General features: G+C 43.6%; 1 protein-coding gene across 3 annotated transcripts; it reads right to left on the minus strand.

The window, feature by feature from the left end:
- Nucleotides 1-103: 103 nt before the first annotated feature.
- LOC310825915 (membrane-spanning 4-domains subfamily A member 15-like) lies at nucleotides 104-20,528 on the minus strand. 3 transcript variants are annotated; one of them, XM_083700067.1, is made up of 6 exons: nucleotides 20,145-20,523; nucleotides 15,968-16,087; nucleotides 6,509-6,565; nucleotides 4,405-4,536; nucleotides 2,801-2,914; nucleotides 104-2,094 (listed from the first exon to the last, which is right to left on the minus strand). In XM_083700067.1, the coding sequence occupies exons 1-6, from the start codon at nucleotides 20,232-20,234 to the stop codon at nucleotides 1,972-1,974; spliced, it is 636 nt and encodes a 211-aa protein (XP_083556193.1). In that variant the 5' UTR covers nucleotides 20,235-20,523; the 3' UTR covers nucleotides 104-1,971. The 3 variants fall into 3 exon arrangements, with proteins under 3 accessions (XP_083556193.1, XP_083556194.1, XP_083556195.1); XM_083700068.1 differs by having other exon boundaries at nucleotides 2,801-2,911; nucleotides 20,145-20,522; XM_083700069.1 differs by lacking the exon at nucleotides 15,968-16,087 and having other exon boundaries at nucleotides 20,145-20,528.
- Between the last annotated feature and the right edge of the window lie 1,738 nt (nucleotides 20,529-22,266).

A 22,266-nucleotide genomic window follows, 5' to 3' on the forward strand; every position in this document is an offset into this window, starting at 1 on the left:
TGAGTTAGTTCACCATTTTGCTCTGAGTGGAATAAGAGCAAGCATCTGCAGGAGGGTGAATCTTCTGTTAGGGACAACAACAAAAAGTCAAAAGACAGGCACATGTTGTTTCAGGTACATAATTTATTTTCATTTTAAAAAATCATACCCATGAAAAGCAAAATCAGACCTAGAAAGAGTGAATCAGCTGCAGACTCTAAAACCTAAAATTGTCTAGGACCATATAAACAGCTACAAGATTCAGACCTCGGTGAGGCCACTCAGTATTAGGTATCCCTGTTTCACAGACAGGCATTAAATAGTCAGTAGAAATTCCCCATGAAAACATGCTCTGAAGAAACATTAACCAAGATGCTCAGAAGCCAGCGGAATGGATTCCAGCCTAGCCATTCCCAGTTCCTTATAACAACAATACAAAATATCAAAAAACACTACTTGCTACTTACACAGTATGCAGTCAATAACCCGCCCCACCCTGAACAAAACCAGCAATCACCCAGCCCAGCACTCTTGGAGACCAAGAGCACGATCAACCGGGAATCTCTCTTTCTCAAGCCTTCTTGAAATGAATGGATGCTGCTCAAGAGCACTGCACATCTTCTCGTGCAGCTCCCATTCATTTCAATAGCGCCCAAGCAGGAGGATTTCATGGTCCACTGTGTTGCAATCCTCCATTCCATTAGGCACACTGAAGCTGCAGTCAGTTCAGTGGGACTCTAAGCACATCTAACAAGGTTCAGGGCTGCCACCTAAATGCCTCCATACTTGCTGCAGATCCTCTTGGGTCAAAAAGTTAATTTCTTTTAAACCAACAGGTCTCACCCCCCTCCAAGTTACCAATGTAGGAGCAGAGATTAGTCCCACTTGCACCTCTTGTTCCTGGGCCTGCCTCAAGTGCCATGGCTGACCTTGAAGAGTGTGAGGAGATGCTAGAGGTCTACCTTGGAAATCAATCTGTGCGGAATGTTGCCAAAAGTTTTATAACGTCCACTAACAATGGACATCATATCTTACCTCCAGGTATTAGATGGCAGTTTCCAGCTCCAGAATGACTAATGCTAGGGGAGGAGCCAATAATCCGGAATGTATACCGTGTCTGCTTTAAGCTCATCATACCTGCAAGCTATACAAAGAGAGTGTGAAGGATCCCTTTAGGGAACAAACTAGGAGAAAATTTCCCAGGAGTTGTTCTGTGGATAGTCTTAATGGATATGTATGTACACTTAACTGAAATAAATGCAGTAGTATGCAGCACTCAATAAAACTCAGCATTGTTGATGAAACTTCCAATGACCAATCAGCTTTCCAAATTGATTCCCATGAGCTGCTTTCTACAATGCACCCGTGCTTTGGAGGTGCAGAGGGGGACAAATGTAGAGATTGGGGCCAAGGCAGTCCCATATGCTGGCTACATCTCAGGAGGCTCAACTTAGAGTCTTTAAGAACCAGCTGCAACCCTGAGCAGTGAGCCATCCAAATCAACACCACATACTGTTTTCTCTTATATTTTGCACCAGGGTCACCAATGGAGCCAGCCAGAGGCAGAAAAACGCACTAATGACTTGCCCGTGCTTCTACATGCTTCCCTTCCGCGTTCTTCTCTGGGTCTCCAGCTGTCCTGTGACCACCCCCAATACTACACGGTCTTCAAACACACTTTAACATGTTAATAATCCATGTGCCAAACTCATGGTGAGCTCCATAAACGGCCTATGCAAAAAAGAGGACTCCAAATGTTACCTCCGAGTCCAAGGCAGAGCATATCAAGCCACATGCTTCTTAGCCACAGTCTAAAGCTGAGACTGTACTGGAGAAAGAAGAGAGATGGTCCCTTTGGCCTCACTGGCCTGGCAGCTGGAATACTGGCAGTAATTGACGGAACTCTGTCATGCAGGAAAGGGCCAGCGTTGACACCTCAAAATAGGTGCAGCTGGTGTGATTTCTCCATACAGATTCCTCCTCTTGAGTCTTCTACACAGTCTCTACTTTTAAATCGTAACTTACATCATTGGAATTTGGCGGATGGGTTACTGATGATTCTACAGATGCGGCCTCAGTATCTGTCCTGATGGTGTTCGGTTCAATCAATATGGCCTAGAAAACAGAAGAAATTTAAACTTGATTTCATTAGCTGGTATTATCACATTTCTTATCCCTATCCAACCAAAGCTATATTCCTATCAGCTAAAATATGTACCCCAGGGACAGATGAATCTATTAATTTCAATTTTCATCAGTTTCTCATTTTTTCGATTCTTAAATTCAGTTTTCCACATTTCTGCATCAGTTTGTAGACACTTTTTGTTTTTGTTTTGTTTTTTAAAAAAGAAATCATTAAAATTTCTCATAATTTTAGTGCAACGTTTTCCTAATATATGCATTTCATAATATAACACATTTTTGGAGTTGATTTTCACTAATAAATGCACTTTATGCATACTTCCCTGTAATATAATGCATTTCTGAATTTTATTTTCATGAACATATGCATTTGTAAGCATGCTTTCCCCTAATGCATGCAGTTTTAGTGCTCATTACTTGATTTGAGAACTGCATCACAAAATTTGGAGATGTGGATTTTGAAGGATATTATTTCAGAAAGTGCAAATTAAGGAGCTTTGCATTAAAACGTGAACCAATTCCCCCACTATCTGCCCAACCTAATTGGGTCATCTTCCTCACCCTAACGTCTTGTGTATGCATTTACCTATGCAGCTGATTGAAGTGCAACTAAGACACTTGACACTCTGGTCCCCAAACACAGATGCAATTGCAGTTCTGGTGAGAATTATGCACTTACCTCATTGGAATCAGAACGGGTTGCCCGGCACCAAAAATATGCAGTGGCAGATGCGATGCAAAATTCCACAATGGTGAATGTCAGCAATACAATGGCAATCCTGTTGCCTGTCTTCTCCAAAAAGGAAACAAACACAATGTTACAAAGCTGATCACCAAACTGAACTTTATCCATTTATCTTCTCCCATGAACCTGCCTAGATTTGTACCTTTCCCCCCTCTCTATTCTGTGTGAATGCAGGAAGAAGTTATTTGAAGCTATCAGCCAAATGTCAGTGAAGGCTTGTTTTTTTGCAGGTAATAAAATTTAAAGGAAGGAATTCAAGTTAGGGTATAAATCAGCTTTGATCTGGCTGTGGCATAGGTGTCTAGCTGCTAATAGGAAATGAGACTCTCGCTGTAATCCTCTGCATACTTGCCTAGGAGTAACCCTTATTGAACACAGTAGGACTTACTTCTGGGTAAACATGCATAGGATTATTATCAGGTTGCCTGTGTCCTTGGTCTGAATGATTTAGCTTGAGAAAACACCCACCGCTGTACTTTCATGCCGGCTCTTTAAAGCTTTTTGGCTGTGTGTGTGTGTGTGTGTGTGTGTGTGTAAGTGAGACAGACAGAGAGAGACAGAGAGAGAATGTGAGATGGAAGGGGGATGGAGAGAGAGAGAGAGAGAGAGAGAGAGAGAGAGAGAGAGAGAGAGAGATGTTCCCTGCACAGTCTGGCTCCAGTCTCAGCTCTCAGCTGGAGACTTTCAAGATTCATGACTAATAAATAGCACCACAATGTCAGTCAACTTAGGTTCCCTCTTAAGCAGGACCTGGAATCAAGATCTGAAGCTGGTTAGCAAATGCTACTTAAGATCAGGGCCAGACCAAGACATTTTGCTGCCTGAGGTGAAGGACAAGATGGTGCCCTCCCACATCCCTCCAGCCCACTCACCTGGCAGTCGAATCTTACTTCAACACTGGCAATGGGACAATGCCTTTCATCACACCTGTGACTAGCAAGCAAATTCAAGGGGTGAAGAGAAGGCTGTGTTGCACAAACATCTCAAACAGCTCACCACCATTCCAAACCCATCAGTATCTGCTGCCTGAGGCAGCTGCCTCACTTTGACTAATGGCAGGGCCAGCTCAGATGGAATCCTGGTTGCTAGCATTTACCATAGTTCATTGTGCTGATGCACTACCTAACAGGCTAGCAAGGGGAAGGCGGCGGAATGAGATTTATGTTAGAGAGAGCTGAGTGAGGGAACATGTGGGCAGTTTTCCCATAGTGAATTTCACATTGTAATGCCAACACAGACGTGGGGCAAGCATCACGACAATAATGTGGTTTCTGAGAGTATGGATGTGTGGGCTGTGCAACGGCTGCTCTTTGAGACTGTGCTACCCACATCTTGACCCTCACCTACCATTTGGGATCCTGACAGTCCCCATGCAGCTGGCATGCTGACTCTGTATGCTTGACAGCATTTGGAGGCACCTTAAGCACATTGTAAATGCCAGTCCATTTATATTAAAATATGCATGTACTAACCCCTCTGACACCCCTCCCCTCGTTAATCTCAAAATGTTATGTTGTTGCTGAGGTAGAGAAACTTACCATAACCAGAGAATAGTGATGATTATCATCGTAATGAAATGGCCCATTTTTGCTCAAGTCTACTATAAAAGTCAATATTCCAAGTAATGCAAAGATGGCACTGATGATATTCATGGCTTGGGAGCCTTTTACCTGAAAGACATAAAACACTGAATGCAGGCTATTTGCGAGGAGGGATTCTGCTATTTAAAGTGGTAGCAAAGTGCAGGAGCTGCCATCCTCTTCTATAGTCTTTGCTTAGGAACTCCAGTCTCTCAATTCCAATGTCAAGTGAGTGAGACTCATGATGTGAAACACCCAGAGAGTGGATCTGGCAGCCACGGAAGCTGCTTAGGCTGAAAGGCACAAATGGCAGCTTTGGAGGGAGCTGAAGGCTGCATGATAGAGACATCACTGCCTGTGGTGTACACTCTTTTTTTGTCTCGCTGTGATCTCTGCTCAAATAGGTTTTCTGAAACACTCCTCACCCTCCGTGCATCCCTGAAGAGAGACAATAGGGGTATATGAACGCCGTCAGCAGCAAGGCTTCTGTTGTGTGCTATTGTCTGCCTCCAGCTCTGGATCACCCAAGAAGAATATATCAACTTTCCTCGGCTTGAAACTCTCACCCTCTCCGCAGCAGCTTCATCTGGGTTCCCCCCAGAGATTCAAAACCTCACTACAAAGGCATTCTTCAAAGTTCTTCCCATAAGACTAAGAACAACTTCAGATGCAGCCCCATCATCCTCTGCATGCTTACTCAGATATAAGCTCAGCTGAATTCAGTGAGGGTGAGTCCTGTGGCATTGAATTTAAAGTGCAATCCTATGCATATTTACTTGGAGGTAAAGAGTGGGACTTACTCTTATATAAGTGGATATAGGACTGCAGCCCTAATCTAGTAGATCTAAGGGAACCAGCAGCCCTCCAGCTGTTACTGGACTCCAGTTCCCATCAGACCCAGCCAACATGGCCAGTGGTGATGGATAATGGGAGTTGTAGTCCAACAGCAGCTGGAGGGCCATTCTCAATTTTCCTCTCCTTACCTAATGCTTTGTATTTACAATAATTCACAGGGATGGACTGAAAAGACCTTAGAAGGACATGCCAGAAAGTAGAACAGTGCTTCTCGGTCTTGTAGGAAACATGATATGGAGAAGCTGTAAGGAAGATGACTAAATACTGGGCCACAGGAGGGCAGATTATCCTCCACACCCTCCTCCTCCAAGTGGTACAAGCCTCTCACTCTGTCCAATTTGTGGCTAGTCCATATGGAATATATGGCAACTCAAAAAGGAGTGCAATAATGCCACAAGAAATAGCCCCTGTCCTGCCCTGTCCCGCCGTTTCATAAATATCTACCACAGTATCCTTTGCACATATTGCATAGCTCTTGCTAGCCCTACTCCCCATTATAAAACCAAGCTTCAGCAAGGCAGCTGCATCATCTACCCTCAGACCTGGGTAAATGCCCCTCTGTATTGTACTGAGCCTTTCAATGCTGCGCAAAACCCCTATATATAAAGCGGAGAATTCCCCTGCAATAGGACCACATATATTTCATGGAAGCCAGGTGTAGCAAACCTATGGCCCCCAATATGCCCTTGGACTCGATATCCCATCAGCACCAGCCAACCTTGCTAATAGCCAGGCACGATGGGAGTTGTAGTTCAACAGTATCTGGAGGGCAACAAGTTCCACTTCCCTGATGCAATCTGATCAGGGCTGAAATCAGGCTTTGAATGGGACTTTCTTTAACCTCAGAATCTACTTTCACTTCAGATTATTGTTACAAAGTCTCCACTATTTCTTCATTGCATTTATATTCCATCTTTCCTCCAGGAAGCTCAAGTAGCACATATGGTTCTCTCCCCCACCCCTCCCACAACCTGTCCTCACAGCAACCCTATGAAGTAAGTGAGGCTGAGAAATAGTGATTGGCACAAATTCTCCTCCTGAGCAAGGATTTGAACCAGCATCTCCTCAGTTCTAGTCCAATGCTCTTAACCGCTACACCACAACACACTGTTGCTCAGTTGATCCCAGAAACCTGCCAAACCTTAGCTGTTCATCTGAGGTGAGCAGAGTTAGACTACAGTTAAAAGAACGGCTGACTTCAACTCACTGCACACTCTGTAGGGCTCTTCTCAGCACCAATTGAGAGGCATCCGGAGACAATGAACTGTTTGGGAGGAAGGAAACAAGTGTGTAATTGATAGTCATGTTAAAGGCAGTTACCCTTCCCACAATCACTGGACCCACCTTAGAAGGCTGTGATAGAAATGAAGAGGGAGATTGGTACCATCCTTGCTGGCTTTTTATTTATTTTTAAGGATGGTTTGTTCAAGGGAGAAAGCCTATTATAGCCTCTTAACCACATGTAGCAAGGTCTGGCCAGGTCAGATTTCCCGCATGTAAAAGATCTCTACTGTCTGGGATAGCTGATCTTCTTACAACTCACTTAACATCCCCATCGTCTACTTCAATGTTCCATTCTGGGCCTCAAAACTAAGACTATTTCTGTACTTTCTCTTGGCAGGCACTTCATGCCTCCAAAAGGAAGTTGGAGGCGCAAGATGAATGAGGCCTGACACCTCTGAGCCCAGGCAGACCCACCCCCCAGAATGATGGTTGATCAAGTGATAGCTCAGGTGACTGGGGTGATGCGGAGCCATGCTATGGATTCTCTGCTTCGGAGCCACAGAAAGAGTGTAGTGCATTTGATGCCGTTGATTTTAGAGCTGAGATGAAACTTTTGGTTTTGTGAGTGTCAAAAATAAAACAAATAAAACAAAAGAAAGTCAAATAAAAAGAAAGAAAGAGAAAAAAGAAGTCTCCTATTTTTGCAGTTTTCAACACTTGTGAACATATCTGACATTGACTTTAGCCCTCTTCAAATGGTTTATATTTGAGTTAAGTGACCACAAAAAGGGGGAGCTGTGGGTACAAGCATACTAGACCACCCCTGTTGCCTAGCCTTCTGCAAATCGGGTGGTGGTGGTGGTAAACGTATGAACCAAAGAGCCTGCTTTTTGGATCTGTTAGGATTCTATTTCACACACAGGAAGACTCCATGAGTACAGGAGGCCCCTCACTTTGTAGATTCAGCTTACAACTCATGGAAGGTGATGCGAACAGCATCAGCGGTGTGGAATTAGTGCCCTATGCACACCATCGTGAGTTTAGCTAACTCACATACGGAATATTCGAAGAGGGCTATTATCTCAATGCTGAACTTCTCTGAGCCATTTCCCTTTTCATCTGTTGCCCTCACAGTCTTCTTTAGCCTCTTTTCCCCACACTGCCGCTTATTCCAATGGTAAACCATTTTATTTTGTCAATGGTTACACAAAGAAGGTGTGCAACTCTTATGCAATGATGTCAACGAAGCTTGAAAACAAGAGAACCCATTGATCACCTCAGACAAAGTGGCAGCGGCTGAGGACTGTGAGGGCAGAAAGTATCAAAACAATCTGATTACTCAGTGAGACAAGTATCCTTAGCAGTCCTTTGTCTGGCTGTGTTAATTTCAAGGTGAATGTTTGTCGGAGCCCTAATCAGGGCAGGAGTGAGGAACAAATGCATCTTGGGGAAGTGGTTTTGCAGAAACAACTTAAGGGTGATTTCATACATGAGGCTTAAATAATCTTTGAACCTCTCCATTGCTCAACCATGGCCAATTTTAATCAGGCTATGCCAGCACTTTCAGACTATTCCTAGGGTGCCATTGCATAGGCTGGCAATGTAGAAGCCTAGCATTTTAATTCTCCACAATGCCCCAGAGTAACATGATATCAGGGGCATGGCAGGCAATTTATCATGGGGGCTTGAAGCTGCCCATTGCCACCAGCAGGTAAGCCTGAAGCCAGGGGCACCCTGTAAGAGGAGGAGGGGCACCAGAAAGCCCTCTGCCAAGGGCCCCTTCAGATTTGGAGATGGCTCTGTTAGAAAGCAGAATCGAGGCTTTTACAATATAAGTGTGCATTCTGCGCACCTTAGGTTTCCCATTCGCATCCCATTGCAATCTAAAGCAAGGATCACTTTAAGCCTCACACACAAAAAGGTAAAAGACAAAACAGAAGGACACCAATAAACAGCAAAGGAAAATTGAGCTATAGAATGAGACCACCCAAGGCAAGTAAGTTGTATGAAGTGGATGGAGAATGGAAGATGTGTGTGAACAGACTGCAAGATGAAAAACGAGATGTTGATGAAAGTTCTCAGAAAAGACAGTCACAGGTTAACAGTAGGAGTGAACATTGGCAGTGCACCCCACCCTAACCTCACCCATTGCTAGGCAGCCATTTCCCCATGCACTTGCCCTAAAGTAAGGTCAGGGTGCACCCACTATTGTCTGTATGATCTGCTATAGAAAGTAACTTGCAGAAGCGGCATTTTCAGATCACATTTCATGAACTGCATTTGTTTAGCACTCCACACTTTTTCCTTTTTTAAAAAAAAAAGTGTAAACATGTGGGTTTCAATACAGAAGCAAAGACTTATCATCTGGCCAGAATTCTCATGCAATTTCTTCCCTTTCCATAGCCCTCGGTCCACCCCTATCCTGAACCTAGTTGCTGGTGTATTTTTAGTTTCCTTGTACAGTGGTACCTCTGGTTACGCACTTAATTTGTTCCAGAGGTCCGTTCTTAACCTGAAACTGTTCTTAACCTGAAGCACCACTTTAGCTAATGGGGCCTCCTGCAGCTGCCGTGCCACCACCATGCGATTTCTGTTCTCATTCTGAAGCAAAGTTCTTAACCTGAGGTACTATTTCTGGGTTAGCGGAGTCTGTAACCTGAAGCGTATGTAACCTGAAGAGTATGTAACCCGAGGTACCACTGTACTGCAAAGTTTGTGTCCACTGCATCCATGCAACTTCCGCCAGACACCTTAGCAACCCATCTGCTCCTCAAACTGGTTCTTTCCCAATTCTTCCTTGAAATTGCAGGAGTGCAATCTTGTGCAGTCTGCCATTAATAAGGAACAACAGCTTAGGCTCACAAATCCAGGAGGAGGAGGAGGCACATGTGTACAGGAGTATAGGGAGGGAGGGAGGGAGGGAGAAATTTGATTCAGTATGCATTTAAAGCTGAACGTATCAAATTCATACGCTATCCTTCAAAATTCACACATCAGAATTTTACAATGCGGTTCTCCACCCCAAAAATGCTTCCAAGAACACATACATAAGGGATAAGAATGGAGGTATTCTTGAAAAAGAATATACAAAAATGCATTATATCCGAGTGGGGGGAATTGCTCGACAAAAATGTGTACATTATTCAAAACTGCATATAAAAATGTGTTTAATGGGAGAAATTGGCACTAAAACACTGTTGAATTTTCAAGAGGATTTTTAAAATTATTACTGCAAAAAGCAGACAAATGAGTTCAAAATTAGAAAAATGAGCAACTGAGAGGACCAAAATTGACAGACCTTTCCATCCCTATATGGGAAATTTGTACTGAAGCAATACAAGATAAAAATGAACCAGAGATGAACTTGGGGGGGGGGGGAGAGAGATAAAATGCTGCTGTGACCACACCCCTGGAAATAAAAAGGAGTTGCTTTTTTACTGGGATAATAAGAGCTTAACTAAACATTACAGGGAATGCATTGTGGCAGACCAATATCTGCCCCCTTCATCTCCTTGATGATGTCACTGTGATTAATATTTCCCCACTCCACTTAACTGGCAGCTACAGAGGATGGGGAAATAAATGCTTGACAGCATGATGTCATTTCACATGTTGATCTGACATGTTTATTTGACATTACTGGTGACATGCATATGGCAGGGCAGGGCGAGTCATGTAAACTGGCAGCAGCTATGTGCCCTATTAACATCTGATTAGGCCCTGAAAGTGGTAACTATATCAGAAGAGCAAAATTCTCTCTATATTTGAATACTGAATATTCAAAATATTGATTGAATTTCCCCAAACTTTGTCAAATGATTTGAAGCATAGAATTTATGCATGTTGAGGAAATAGCAGGAGAGTCCACAAAGATCTCAAAATACATTTGCTATCCCTGATCCTAAACCATTTTTCCCGCCATGAATTAAGTCCAATGGGACTTCTTAAGAAGTATGCTTAAGGCTGCACAATAAGCAAATGGTTAAGTAAGAATTCTTGCTGTCATTCCTCTTCCATTAGAGGGTGGCAAGCTGGTGGAGAGGAGGAAGATCCACAAAGAGGCAGGGCCACATGGCGGCACTTTTCTGGGGCGGTTGCACGGTGACATCGTAACAACCACCACAGAGAAGCCATACTGCATATCAGCTTGTACAGATGGTAACCCAAGTGGATCCTGATTAAATTATGTGCTTGCTGTCTGCATGCAGGTTAAAACTGGCACTAGCTAATCCTGTGCTTTCCTTCTTCAACGCTCCTTCTCTCATGCAGCAAGAGAAGGTGTTGAAAAGCCACAGAGAACTCTTGTCTTTTAAAACACCTATTATGATGTTTAAGTGGGAATAGACAGGGCCAGAAGGCAGGCTTGAATCAGTGCTTGGAAGGAATGAACTAATTCAGAATAACTAATTCACCGAATTTTTTTTAAAAAAATCTCTGAATTACATCTGAAAGAAGCTGTTATAATTTCTGGGTGAACACGAATTAAGTTCCTTTTGCTGTGGAACTCTGGGCAATTTCTAATTCGATGAAATTTCAATTCTTATAGGGTTTCATCACCCCTAACTCTGTTTGTTTGTGGCCAATGCATTGACCATTTTCACCTATTTGAAAAGTGATGCTCCTATTTAAGCTTAAAGAACACAATTGTTGGGGGTAATAAGTAAAGCAGTTGTTGACATTACACAGTGCGTGCTTTCTTAGACTTTTTGAGTATGTTTTACATTCTAGCAGAGCAGCTTGTAAAACTCTGAAGGCTGGGGGGAAATGCCAAGGATGACGTGAACAAAATATGAATTGAAGGGATCATAGAATCATAGCACCATGGAGTTGCAAGGGATCTCAAAAGTCATCTATTCCAACCCCCTGAAATGCAGGAATCTCAGCTTGAACTGTACTTGATTCCTTTTGGAGGGGTGCAATGCAACTAATTCCTTTTTAAAATGAACTTTCCAAGTACTGGCTAGGATTCACATTATTCACAGAGCACTACTGAAAACACCTTCCTGAGGGGCCGGCTCTACTATCAGGCAGGGTGGAGTCATCGCCTCAGGCAGTAGAACCCCTGAGCCCCTCAGCCATTGTTCACTGTTGGTGATCAGAGCTAAATTTGCCACAGGCATGTCAATATACCCCCTGAACTAGCCTGCTGCCCTCAGGTGCACTGAAGGATGCTATTGCATCGACAGCATTGAAGTAAGGTTCAACTGCCAATCTAGTCAGCATCAGTACATAGAATGGGTAGAGACGTCATCTTATGTTCTGTCTCAGACAGGGAAAAGTTTGGGGCTGGCCCTGCCTTCCCCAGCATCAATGTCTGCATACCCGTGAAGCGGGTTTGGTTTTCTTTGGAGTTTTTTAAGCAGAAGGGTCTTCCCATCTAACTGCTGATGTTCTGCCATATCACTCTGAAGATGGCAGCGCTGCCCAGTCAGTGAACTGTACCCTTCAACTCAACAAGATCAGGTGAACAGAGAATCCAGTAAGATTCCATCTGGACAGTTTTGGCACTAGGTGGCACTGGATTTAGTTGTGGCTGGGTGAAGTCTGCAGTTGCTGCTCTGGTCTTGCTGGAGAGAGACAGGAAAGCTCTTGTCTAGCTCACTGGACTCTGTCTCCTCTAAGCCAGTGATTTGTAAACAGCCTCCTCACTTGCCTGCTCCATCCCTCCTAGCAATAGCCTTTTAGTTGGACCCAGTGCCAGCATTAGCAACTGCTTGCATGCTGAGTAAAGGTGGCCAGGAGTCAGAGAAGGAGGTGCGGGGAGAAGGTCTCCCTCCACCGAGGTGAAAGGGTCAGAGGAGGTGTTGAAGAAAATTTAAAAGGGATATACAAGGCAATCCTTGTTATATAAACCGGGAATAAAAGGGAATGCATAGGAGAAAGAAACATAGGAGAATGAGAAGTGGCTGTAAAAGGACCAGGGAAAATGGGTGACAGAAACTGGAAATTGTGGGATATGGTACTAGTGTGAAAGGAGAATGGGAGAAGAAATTACAAGAGATTTTTTTAAAAAAAACCACATTGAGAGGTATGTGGGGATGGGGAGAGAGAAATATAAAAGAAAAAGCCTTCTTAATGGATTAGAGAGGCTGTCACAAATAGCTCCAGAGCAAAGGTCTATACTTGAGGAAAGCTTAGGTATGGAACCCTTGCCATTAGGAAAATGCTGGAGCAAAGAATTTAGGAATGTCCAAAGATGGATTAGATATTAGTAGGAAATGATGTCAGTAATTGCCAGCTGATTATGCCATTTGCCACCTGATCCTCCATTTGCCACCATTTTGTGACTGTTGGGGCTCAGTAATATGAGCCCTGAGAGCAGAAAAGGTGAGAACCTCTTGCTGTAGGTCTTCTATGACATGAAACTATGGTTCTGGATGGGCTCCTTAATGCTAGTTGGAAGGCCTGCACAGGTCTAATGAACATTTAGCCTGTCAATGGACTTTTAAAAAATACTTCCATTATCCAGAGACAAAGATTGCTTTTTTTATGCTTCCCAAGTCTTAGGGTCACTCCTTCAAAAAGAATGAATTCACTATCTAATACTGAAGTTATTTTGGTTGCCTCAGGAGATGGAAAATAGGTGGCAAATGTACAGACATTCACTGGGATTTTTTATGTTATCACAATTCCAAACATACCACAACAACCAAATCACTTTGGTTTGGTTTTTCAAAGTTTATGTATGTGAAATACTTGCTAATCTTTTACAAAGCTTTGGAGGTGACATTTTGTCATAAGATAACCAGAAGCTTGATTCTGCCATTGACAGAAAGAGATTTTTTTTAATATAAAAAAAACTTAGGGTTGAAGGCACATTTTATCCTTTCTGTAAAAAAAGGAACTAGTTGTGAGACTTGGAAACATTTTATATGACTGTGTGTTTTCACTTTATTTCAGTTACTGAAAAACTGAAATTACTGTTGTTTTTTCAGCATGAACTGCAACAATTAAGTTTAATAGGCTATACCGTTCTGCAGTCTTACATTCCCAAAGCCCTTTTACATGTTCCATCTTGGAAGAGAGGACTATGAGTTGATGTTGCCGTCACTTATTGTGGACAGGCACTACATTATCGAAGATAATGCAGCCACCCTTTTCTACAACAATCATGGCTGTTAAATGGTAATTTAGACTGCTGCAGTGGAAATTATACCTGCCTATCACCTGGTGACTGATTCTATGCTCCAGGCCCCAACCCCTGAAATCTCGCACCACTTGGAGATTGAGGTGGCATGTAACAATATCCTTAAAAAAATACCCTCAGATAAGGCCAAACCCCAAATAAGACTAATGTGGCTCTCAGACCTGAACCCTTGAACCTATTTACAGAAGGTGCTTGTAATTTCCAGTCTTTCGGACTGGGACATAAGGAACGAGGGCAGGGTGTCCCTCTCTCTAAGGCTGCCACCCACAGTAGCTTATACTGTATAACATTTGACAGAACTGCTACATATCTTCTTTTGAGTAGTTCAATGTTCATAATTTCAAATTACAGTGGTACCTTTGGTTAAGAACTTAATTTGTTCCGGAGGTCCGTTCTTAACCTGAAACTGTTCTTAACCTGAGGTACCACTTTAGCTAATGGGGCTTCCCATTGCCGTGCGAATTCTGTTCTCATCCTGAGGTAAAGTTCTTAACCTGAGGTACTACTTCCGGGTTAGCAGAGTCTGTAACCTGAAGCATCTGTAACCCGAAGCGTTTATAACCTGAGATACCACTGTATGACTCAGGAAAACTACACACGTTATACAACAGTGTGTAAAGAAGCCCTGCTCAGTGTTTGTTTGTTTGTTTGTTTGTTTGTTTGTTTGTTTGTTTTAATGAAAAGTTGCCTCAGGAGGCTGTGATTTTGAGGGGAGTAGCAAAGGTGGTGTTATGCTTAACTCTTCCCTTGCTGGCTAATTTTCTGTTGCAACATTGCTCCTTCCAAAGCTGCTTTCTCCCTGTTCCCCTAGGGAAGAAAAATCCCATTTTGATGTCTGGAAACAAGGGTAGGGCATCCTGTTTTGCTGTTTGAGAAGAAATGGGGAAAGCCACCCGGCCTGTGCCCCACTGCCCCTGCCCAAGCATATCTTACCTAAGTTGTGCAGGGGCAGTGTGAAGCAGCAGCGGCAACAGTAGGTTCAAGCAAAACCTCTCAAGATTTTGCCAAAATCTCGCGAGATCTTGCTGGAAATCAGCACTGAATCCAGCACCACTTCTTCACCTGTAGTGGAGGCAGCAGGGCAGGTTCAGAAGGCATTACCTTGAACCCTTCCACCACCTGAAGCAGCTTCTTCTCTTTGCCTAATGGTAGCCTTGCTGGAAACCTGTGAGGGCAGGTGATTTTGTACACACACACACACACACTGCTTAGCATCCGTTTCCTCCTGCCACTTCCCAACTTGAAATTTAAACCTTCCAAGAGTGCTTTTAATTTCATTTTAGTCAGAAATTAATTAAACCCATGTTCATGTAGCGGGTAGTTTGCACCTGAGGGTTCATGCATTTCTGTGTAATTCTGCATGGACACCCAAATAAGACATCTTTGGGTGACAAGATGTAAAACAGACTTTTCAGCAGAAAGGGCATTGTTTCTTTGGAGTTTTTGACATGTTTGTTTAAGTTTTGCACAGATTTTGTGTGAAGGGAGGGGGGGACCACACACATTCTAGATAGTGTCAAATTTCTCTAACATGAAATTTCCCAGAAGTAAAATACTAAATTTATCCCCAGGAATTTAGTCCAAGGATTTCAGCACAAACTTTACATATACAATCATTTATGCCTTTGCTCTCTAGAATGAGAAAGAGAGCATCTGAAATGGTTTGATTTTCATTTTTGATTTTAAAAATGTAAATTGGCATCTCCTCAAAATGAAAACGTTTTCATTTTTAGTTGCACTACGCTAACAATACATTATAACAAAAAGAAAAGAATTCTGAACACTTCAAAACAAAACTGAAGAGGGTGGGAGGGAGGGAGGGAGGCAAGGAAGTCCAAATTTATAACATATTTTTTGAACATAAAGGACATTTTTAGGCAAAACACTTAATGAGTTTCAAAATGGATTACACACTTTTGAAAGATGAAAAACATCACCTCTGTTGTCATTATAAACCAAGAGAGCATCTGATGGCTTCACTCCGCAGCATTGCCTGAAATCTCCATTAGGGCTGCAATCCTACACCCACTTACTTGGGAGTAAGCTCCACTGAACTCAATGGAATTTACTTCCGAGTAGACAAGACTAGGATTGCACTGCAAATCACTCTAGTCCAGGAGTTTTCTGATGGCTCTGCAAACTTTTCCTTCAACAGCTGGTGCCCCTTCCAGGCTGTTACTATCTCTTTCTCACACTTGGCATGCCAACTCTCTTTCCACTCTTTCCTTCCTCGCTCTTCCACCTCACTCCCCATCTTCCCAGGGGGGCATGTCCAATCCCATGTGCGATACTCACGGATGCTCCTCCCAAGAAGGGGATCTCTCCAGACACAAAGTATGAGGTATATACACTGGTCAAGGTGCTGAGAATGATCCCAAAGCTAATGTGTATGAAGCCAGTCATGATCTGGATGGTCTGTGGGAACAATCAGGGGAATAATACTCGGCACTTGATGGACTAAATTAACATTCACACACACACACCCCTTAATGATTACACCGACTTCGAAGGACTGACGCCAGAGAATCTTTTGAGTTGATCTTTTTAATGGTAAGATCACTATTCCTTACGTTCTAGGGCATCTTTCTGCTGAGAAAGTGCTTCACAATTTTCATCTATTTCATTTGACTTTGTATATCAGGAGATCTTTATGTTCTAAGCCCTGTTCCTGACTGTTCACCAGTATAGTTAATGTCATCTGGTAACTAAATGGAAGCTGACATTTACAAAATCTGCTCTAATTAACACTTCCGTATTGTTCAGATGTTGGCAGAGGAGGAGGACATCCCACTAAAATCTACTCCAAGCCAGGCTGAACTGATCCAGGTGCACCTATGAGCAAGTAAGAGAAAGTGAGATTTGGAGAAAGGGGTTCGTGGCCACAGCAAATCCTGCTGGATGATTGTTTGGATTGTTCCTAGGATTCCCAGCAGGCAATGAATCCTGGTCATTTGGTTAACTCAGAATCAGCCAGATTATGGGAGATAACAGAGGATGTATGCAGAATGTATTCAAATAAGCTGGATTCAGGTCACCAGCCATTTATGATAGGGCCACATCTATCTATCTATCTGCAAACATCCTGGTTTTACCACCTGCCTGGCACAGCAAAAATGGGAGGTGGGAGATACGTAGCAGGCTGAAATTTATGACTGATGGGCTGTGTTTAGCTGGGTCATAAATTACACAAGGCTATTCTAAATGAGGCAGTGGAGAATATCAACTGAAATGTGTTCTTCTGCCCTGGCCTGTACACAGGGGACCATGTTTCTCTGGTTTGCCACTGCTCTGGATTTTGTGAGGCATGTGTAAAAGGACTCGGTTAAATCCAGTTTTCAACTCAAATTGCTGTTGGTTGTACAAATATTAACAATTTGGGCAAGAATAAACTGCCACCATGTTACAGCCAAAGAAAGTGCAGCAATATTGTAACATAAGCCTCTTGCATTTTGGTCAGCTGGGTAGACACTGATCAGGGCTCATAATACGTGGAAGATGCTTCAATTTGGAGCCTGTTTAAAGGCAGAAGAAGCAAAAAGGATTCTTAAGGACCACCAAGCTTGTGCCTGCCTGCCTTCTGGGATCTAGTCTGTTTTAGGGCCATTCTTCTGTCCTTCATTGGCTGACAAGCAGCTGAGGGAAAAGGGCCAGGAAATCTTAGACAGCTGCAAGGAGGAAAAGGAAATAGCAGCCGTCAGAAGATAATTGACAACATTACATGTTGGGGTTGAGTTAGTCAAAGTGGTTCCCTCTAGATGTCGATGGATTATAATTGCCATCAGCCCTAGCCAGCTGTGACCAATAATCAGGGATGATAGGAATCGTAGTCCACAATATATGGAGGGAACCACTTTGGCTACCTTTGGAAAAGGTGCACATGAGAATAGTGTTTGTAGAGGTGGAGAGACAATATTTCTTCTGCTAGGTATCCTCACAGTAACAAGTAAGAAACAACAGCACTGTGAGCATAAGCAAAGGCGCCACTAGGTGACAAGTCTAACACCTTCAGAGTCGCTAAATCACTTTTTCAAAGTTAAAGGACACTGTTGAACTGCACTGATGCATCAGGCAGGTGTCTGTGAAATTACAGGCCAGGCCACATCTTCACTACTGGTGAATTAGGTCCCAATTGGTGGAGCATCAGTTTCACTGGCTCAAAACCAAGTAGAAATTGCCATCCACAGGAGATTACCACTTGCATCTACTCCACACACAGTAGAATTGACTGGGACAACCCCTGACCAAGGTTTCTGAATTTGCTTTACAAATAACCTCCTTTTTTCTTTTTTAATATCTGTCTGTCTGTCTGTCCGTCTGTCAGCTGGGGGAAATTGTGTGCCTCTCATTTTTATCTGAACATAATCTTCATCTCAGTGCATTTGTGCTTCCATGCAATTGTGAGGCTCGGTAACAGAGAACAAGGCACACCGTATGAATTGCATTTGTGCCAACAGATGGGCAGGAAGAGTAGGGCTGCAATCGCATGCCCACTTTCCTGGGAATAAGCCCCATTGAATGCAGTGGCACTTACTTCTTAGTAGGCATATGTAGGATTGCACTGTAAATGTAGTTCTTTTCAGCATGATGGAGCCTAGCACAGCAGTGTGCTGACATCAGTTCCTCTGACAAGAGGCTATTTTTGTGGTGACCCAAAGCACTCTTCTAGCATATCTGTTGCCTCACAAGCCCACACGCTCTGGTTGGGAGCTGGGCTGTGTTCATAAAGGGAGTCGGTGTTGCTGGTCTGGGAAATCCCAGCACAGCAGCATACCTATTTTTAGAAGGTAGGGAAAAGTCTGTTTCCATGCTTTCATAATTCACTGTAGCACTAATGCATCGAATCAGCCATGAGATTTCCCTTTGTAAATGTGCTGGACTCTCATTTATTCTGAACCTGCGCAGGACCAGTACACGTGAGTGTGTAGTAGACACAGCAGTTACTTTCTATGCAGATTCCAACTGATATGGCCGTGTGCTTAAGCTATTGTCTTAAAGGCAGCCCCATGCATTTTGTCTTCTTTCACGTGCATAAAGAGAGTGGCATGGAATCTGGACTGTATAAAGACATTGTACTGAGCAGGTCCACTCAGTAACGTGGCCCTAAAGCCTTCTCTTTTCCCAAAGCGTTGCCCTATGTCTTGCTATCTTCCATCAGTCTGTAAAGAGGCAGGAAAGGAAAGAGGGGAGAAGGCTGCTGGGGGGAGGGTGTACTGCTGCTCCTTATTATTTGCAAACCATTGCAAGAGTGTTCTGACTCTGCTCTTAACATTCAGAACAAGGCAAGGCTGAAAAACTCACTCTGCCTCTAGGATCAGTGCCAGGGCTTGTTTTGAGTCACCACTCACCAAGACTCAGCCATGGAACCCATTTTAAAAGCTAGTTCTGAGCTCTGGCAGGAGTATGTGGATTAATAGTGAGGAGAAGGCCTCTGGGCATGTGCAAAGTATTCACACCTACACACACACCATATCTGAAATTAGTGTTCAGGGCCCCAGGTCAGGTTTGTAAACAGTTCAATTTCCCTCATCAGACTGATGCAAGGATAGACACCTGTGCCTCCACTTCCCCGATGTTGATGGACGCCAGCTGCCAGCTGACCCATCAAGGATGAAAGGAGCTGTTGTCTAGCAAGATCTGTAGGACCACAGGTTCCCCACCCATGGTCGATCTAGTCCAGTATTCTGTTTCTAATTGCAGTCAGCCCATTGGGTCTCGAAAACTCAGAAGCAGGGCATAAAAGCAATGGCCCTCCCTTGTCTGTCCCCAACACCAGGCATTATGGGGTATACTGCCTTTGAACATGAAGGCTCCATTTAGTTGTTGTAGCTAACAGTGATGGACACAGCAATTCTCTCTCGCAAATAGTGGTGCCAGGATCTGATCATGTTCCACTGCCTATTTCTGCCTTTTGTGCTGTGTTGCTAGAGCTATGTTGCTCACTTCCTTCATGTACCGAGGTACGAATGCTCATCTGTCCCCTCGCCTAAAATTGATGCTGAAGTCTGCAACCCCGTAGCACACACCAGGGCACCGGGCATTTTAGAGGTAGCGACCAGCAGGATCTTTTCCCACTCTCCTTTCTGGCTGCAGATTACTGCTCCTTGGGAATATTTAGCATATGAATACACACACATACACAAAACCACGTCCTGAGAATGTGCTTCTCTCAAAAAGCTAGTCCCTTTCATCTGAGAGACATAATAAATTCCCAGGTTCGTTTTAGGGACCACAATGATTAGCCGTCCTGATGTTTCTCCACCATCCCCCGTCCTGCTTCTCTCTCTTTCTCTCACACATGCTTAATTCAGAAACAGGAGTGATCTAGAATACCACTGCCCCCTAAGTTAGGAGATCGGCTGCCATTTCAGGGGAATCCACCCCAGTCCTCTCCATTCTCCTCCTCCTCCTCCTCCCCCAATATCCCAGCTCACCTCCCTCCCCAAAGTGCCTCCCCCACCGTTCTGTCACTCACCCCCAGCACTCGATTCTTCCCTTTGGGAATGGTTTCCACTGTGTACATCACAGTCCTTCTCCCCAGCCGGAAGGTCCCCATTCCCTGCATGGGAACTAGCTGGCGCGTTTGCTCCCAAGCCTACTCGGTCCCTAGCAACTGAACACTCAGCTGCATCAGCCCCACGCAGGCTGAGCATGGATGGCAGCTCGCTTGGCCCGGTTGCGCTCAGCTCCAGCACTCTCTCTTCGAGGGAGAGGAGAAAGAGTGGTCTTATTGGCTTTTGTCAGTGGTGATGTCACACACAGTCGGATATGCTGCAGAAAAGACAGAACGGGGTGGTGGTGGTGGGGGATTCATTCCCTCTTCCTGATGCTGCTGCTGCTCATAGGTAAATCCTGCTTCTGCCAGAACTGCTTCCTCAGCAAGCACAAAGGCAAAACCAGGGGGTGGGGTGGGGTGGGTGGGTGTTTTGCATGATACTACCAAATTCCAGGGGAAATACATGCTTAGTCTGGAGAGGCGACACTGATGAAAATCCCTGTGACAGGAGTTTGCTGCAAACAGAGATGGAAAACTGGGAACATGAGGTACCAAGGAATTGGTCAGAAGACTCTCCTGCACCAAAGGAAAAGATTCTTGGATCTTCTCCAAGGCAATGCAAAATCTACCATGAAATATCGCTTTTGTTTTATTCATTTGCCACATTACATTTATATGATGCTTTTTCTCCCAGAAACGTAAGGCAATGTACATTGTCTTCCTCACCCCAGTTTTATCCTCACAAAACTCTTGTGTGATCGGTTAAGCTGTGAGGTGGCGACTGGTCCAAATTCATCCAGTGAGCTTCATGGCTGTTGAGTGTTTTGAACCTAGATCTCTGTAATCCTTGCCTTGCGATACTAGACCGCCCTGGTGCATCTCATCTAAATATGAGATAGATGGCGCAATCTTATAAATGCCTACCCAAAAGTAAGTCCTGCTGATTAGGATTACAGCCTGAGTTGTCTCTTTCAAAGTCATTGTAGCTTCCGACTCAGTCCTGCAACAAAGACAAGTTTGTGTCTTTCTTTGTATTGCCAAAAGAGATCTGCAGAGCATCTCATTTCTGCTTGTGGCATCCTGTAGCCTGGATTCCATTTGCTGAGGTTGTGTGGATCTAATCAGCCTTTGGGTGGTGCAGGGAGTTCCAAGAATTATATTTCATTCTAAAGCCAACCAGGGATCCCCCTTTCCCCCTGGCAATGTGCCAGAGGTATTAACTTGGGGTAAGTAGATACAACCCCTCCACCTGATTAGGACAGGTTAAGGCATTAATTTGGAAATAATCAAGTGAACATTCAAAGTTAATCAATTTTAATTTCAGATTGTTTATTTCCAAACCAAAGCCCTGCTGTACTACCAGTGGTCCTGCTGGAGCTTGATGAGGCCTAGCAGCAGCTCCTCCACCAAACCAGGGTGCAAGCCCTTCCTACTACTGCCATTCCCATAATCTTTCAAGTTGAGGGGCCAGTGGGGAGGCCTGAAAGCAACCATAAGGCACTTTGCATCAGCCTAGACTATGGAGACGCCTGGGCCCAGTACAAAATGGATCTGGAATATGTACCGCTAAGATTCAGTGTCTAACACACCCTCCAGATTATGAACTCCACATGCTGGATTCTTGTGTGTGGACTGAAACAAGCAAAATATAACTACACAAAGATAACAGAATAAACAACATACAGAATCTGAGATAAGGCAACACTGCAATGAAAGTGATGATAGATGATAGATAGATGATAGATAGATAGATAGATAGATAGATAGATAGATAGATAGATAGATGATAGATAGAGATAGATAGATAGATAGATAGATAGATAGATAGATATAGATAGATATAGATAGATAGATAGATGATAGATAGATAGATAGATGATAGTTAGATAGATAAATAGATAGATGATAGATAGATAGATAGATAGATGATAGTTAGTTAGTTAGTTAGTTAGTTAGTTAGTTAGTTAGTTAGATAAATAGATAGATGATAGATAGATAGATAGATAGATAGATAGATAGATAGATAGAGATAGATAGATAGATAGATAGATAGATAGATAGATAGATAGATAGATAGATAGATGATACATGATAGATAGAT

Source organism: Podarcis gaigeae (assembly GCF_964106915.1).
Source record: "Podarcis gaigeae genome assembly, chromosome: 1".
Taxonomy (NCBI): Eukaryota; Metazoa; Chordata; class Lepidosauria; order Squamata; family Lacertidae; genus Podarcis; species Podarcis gaigeae.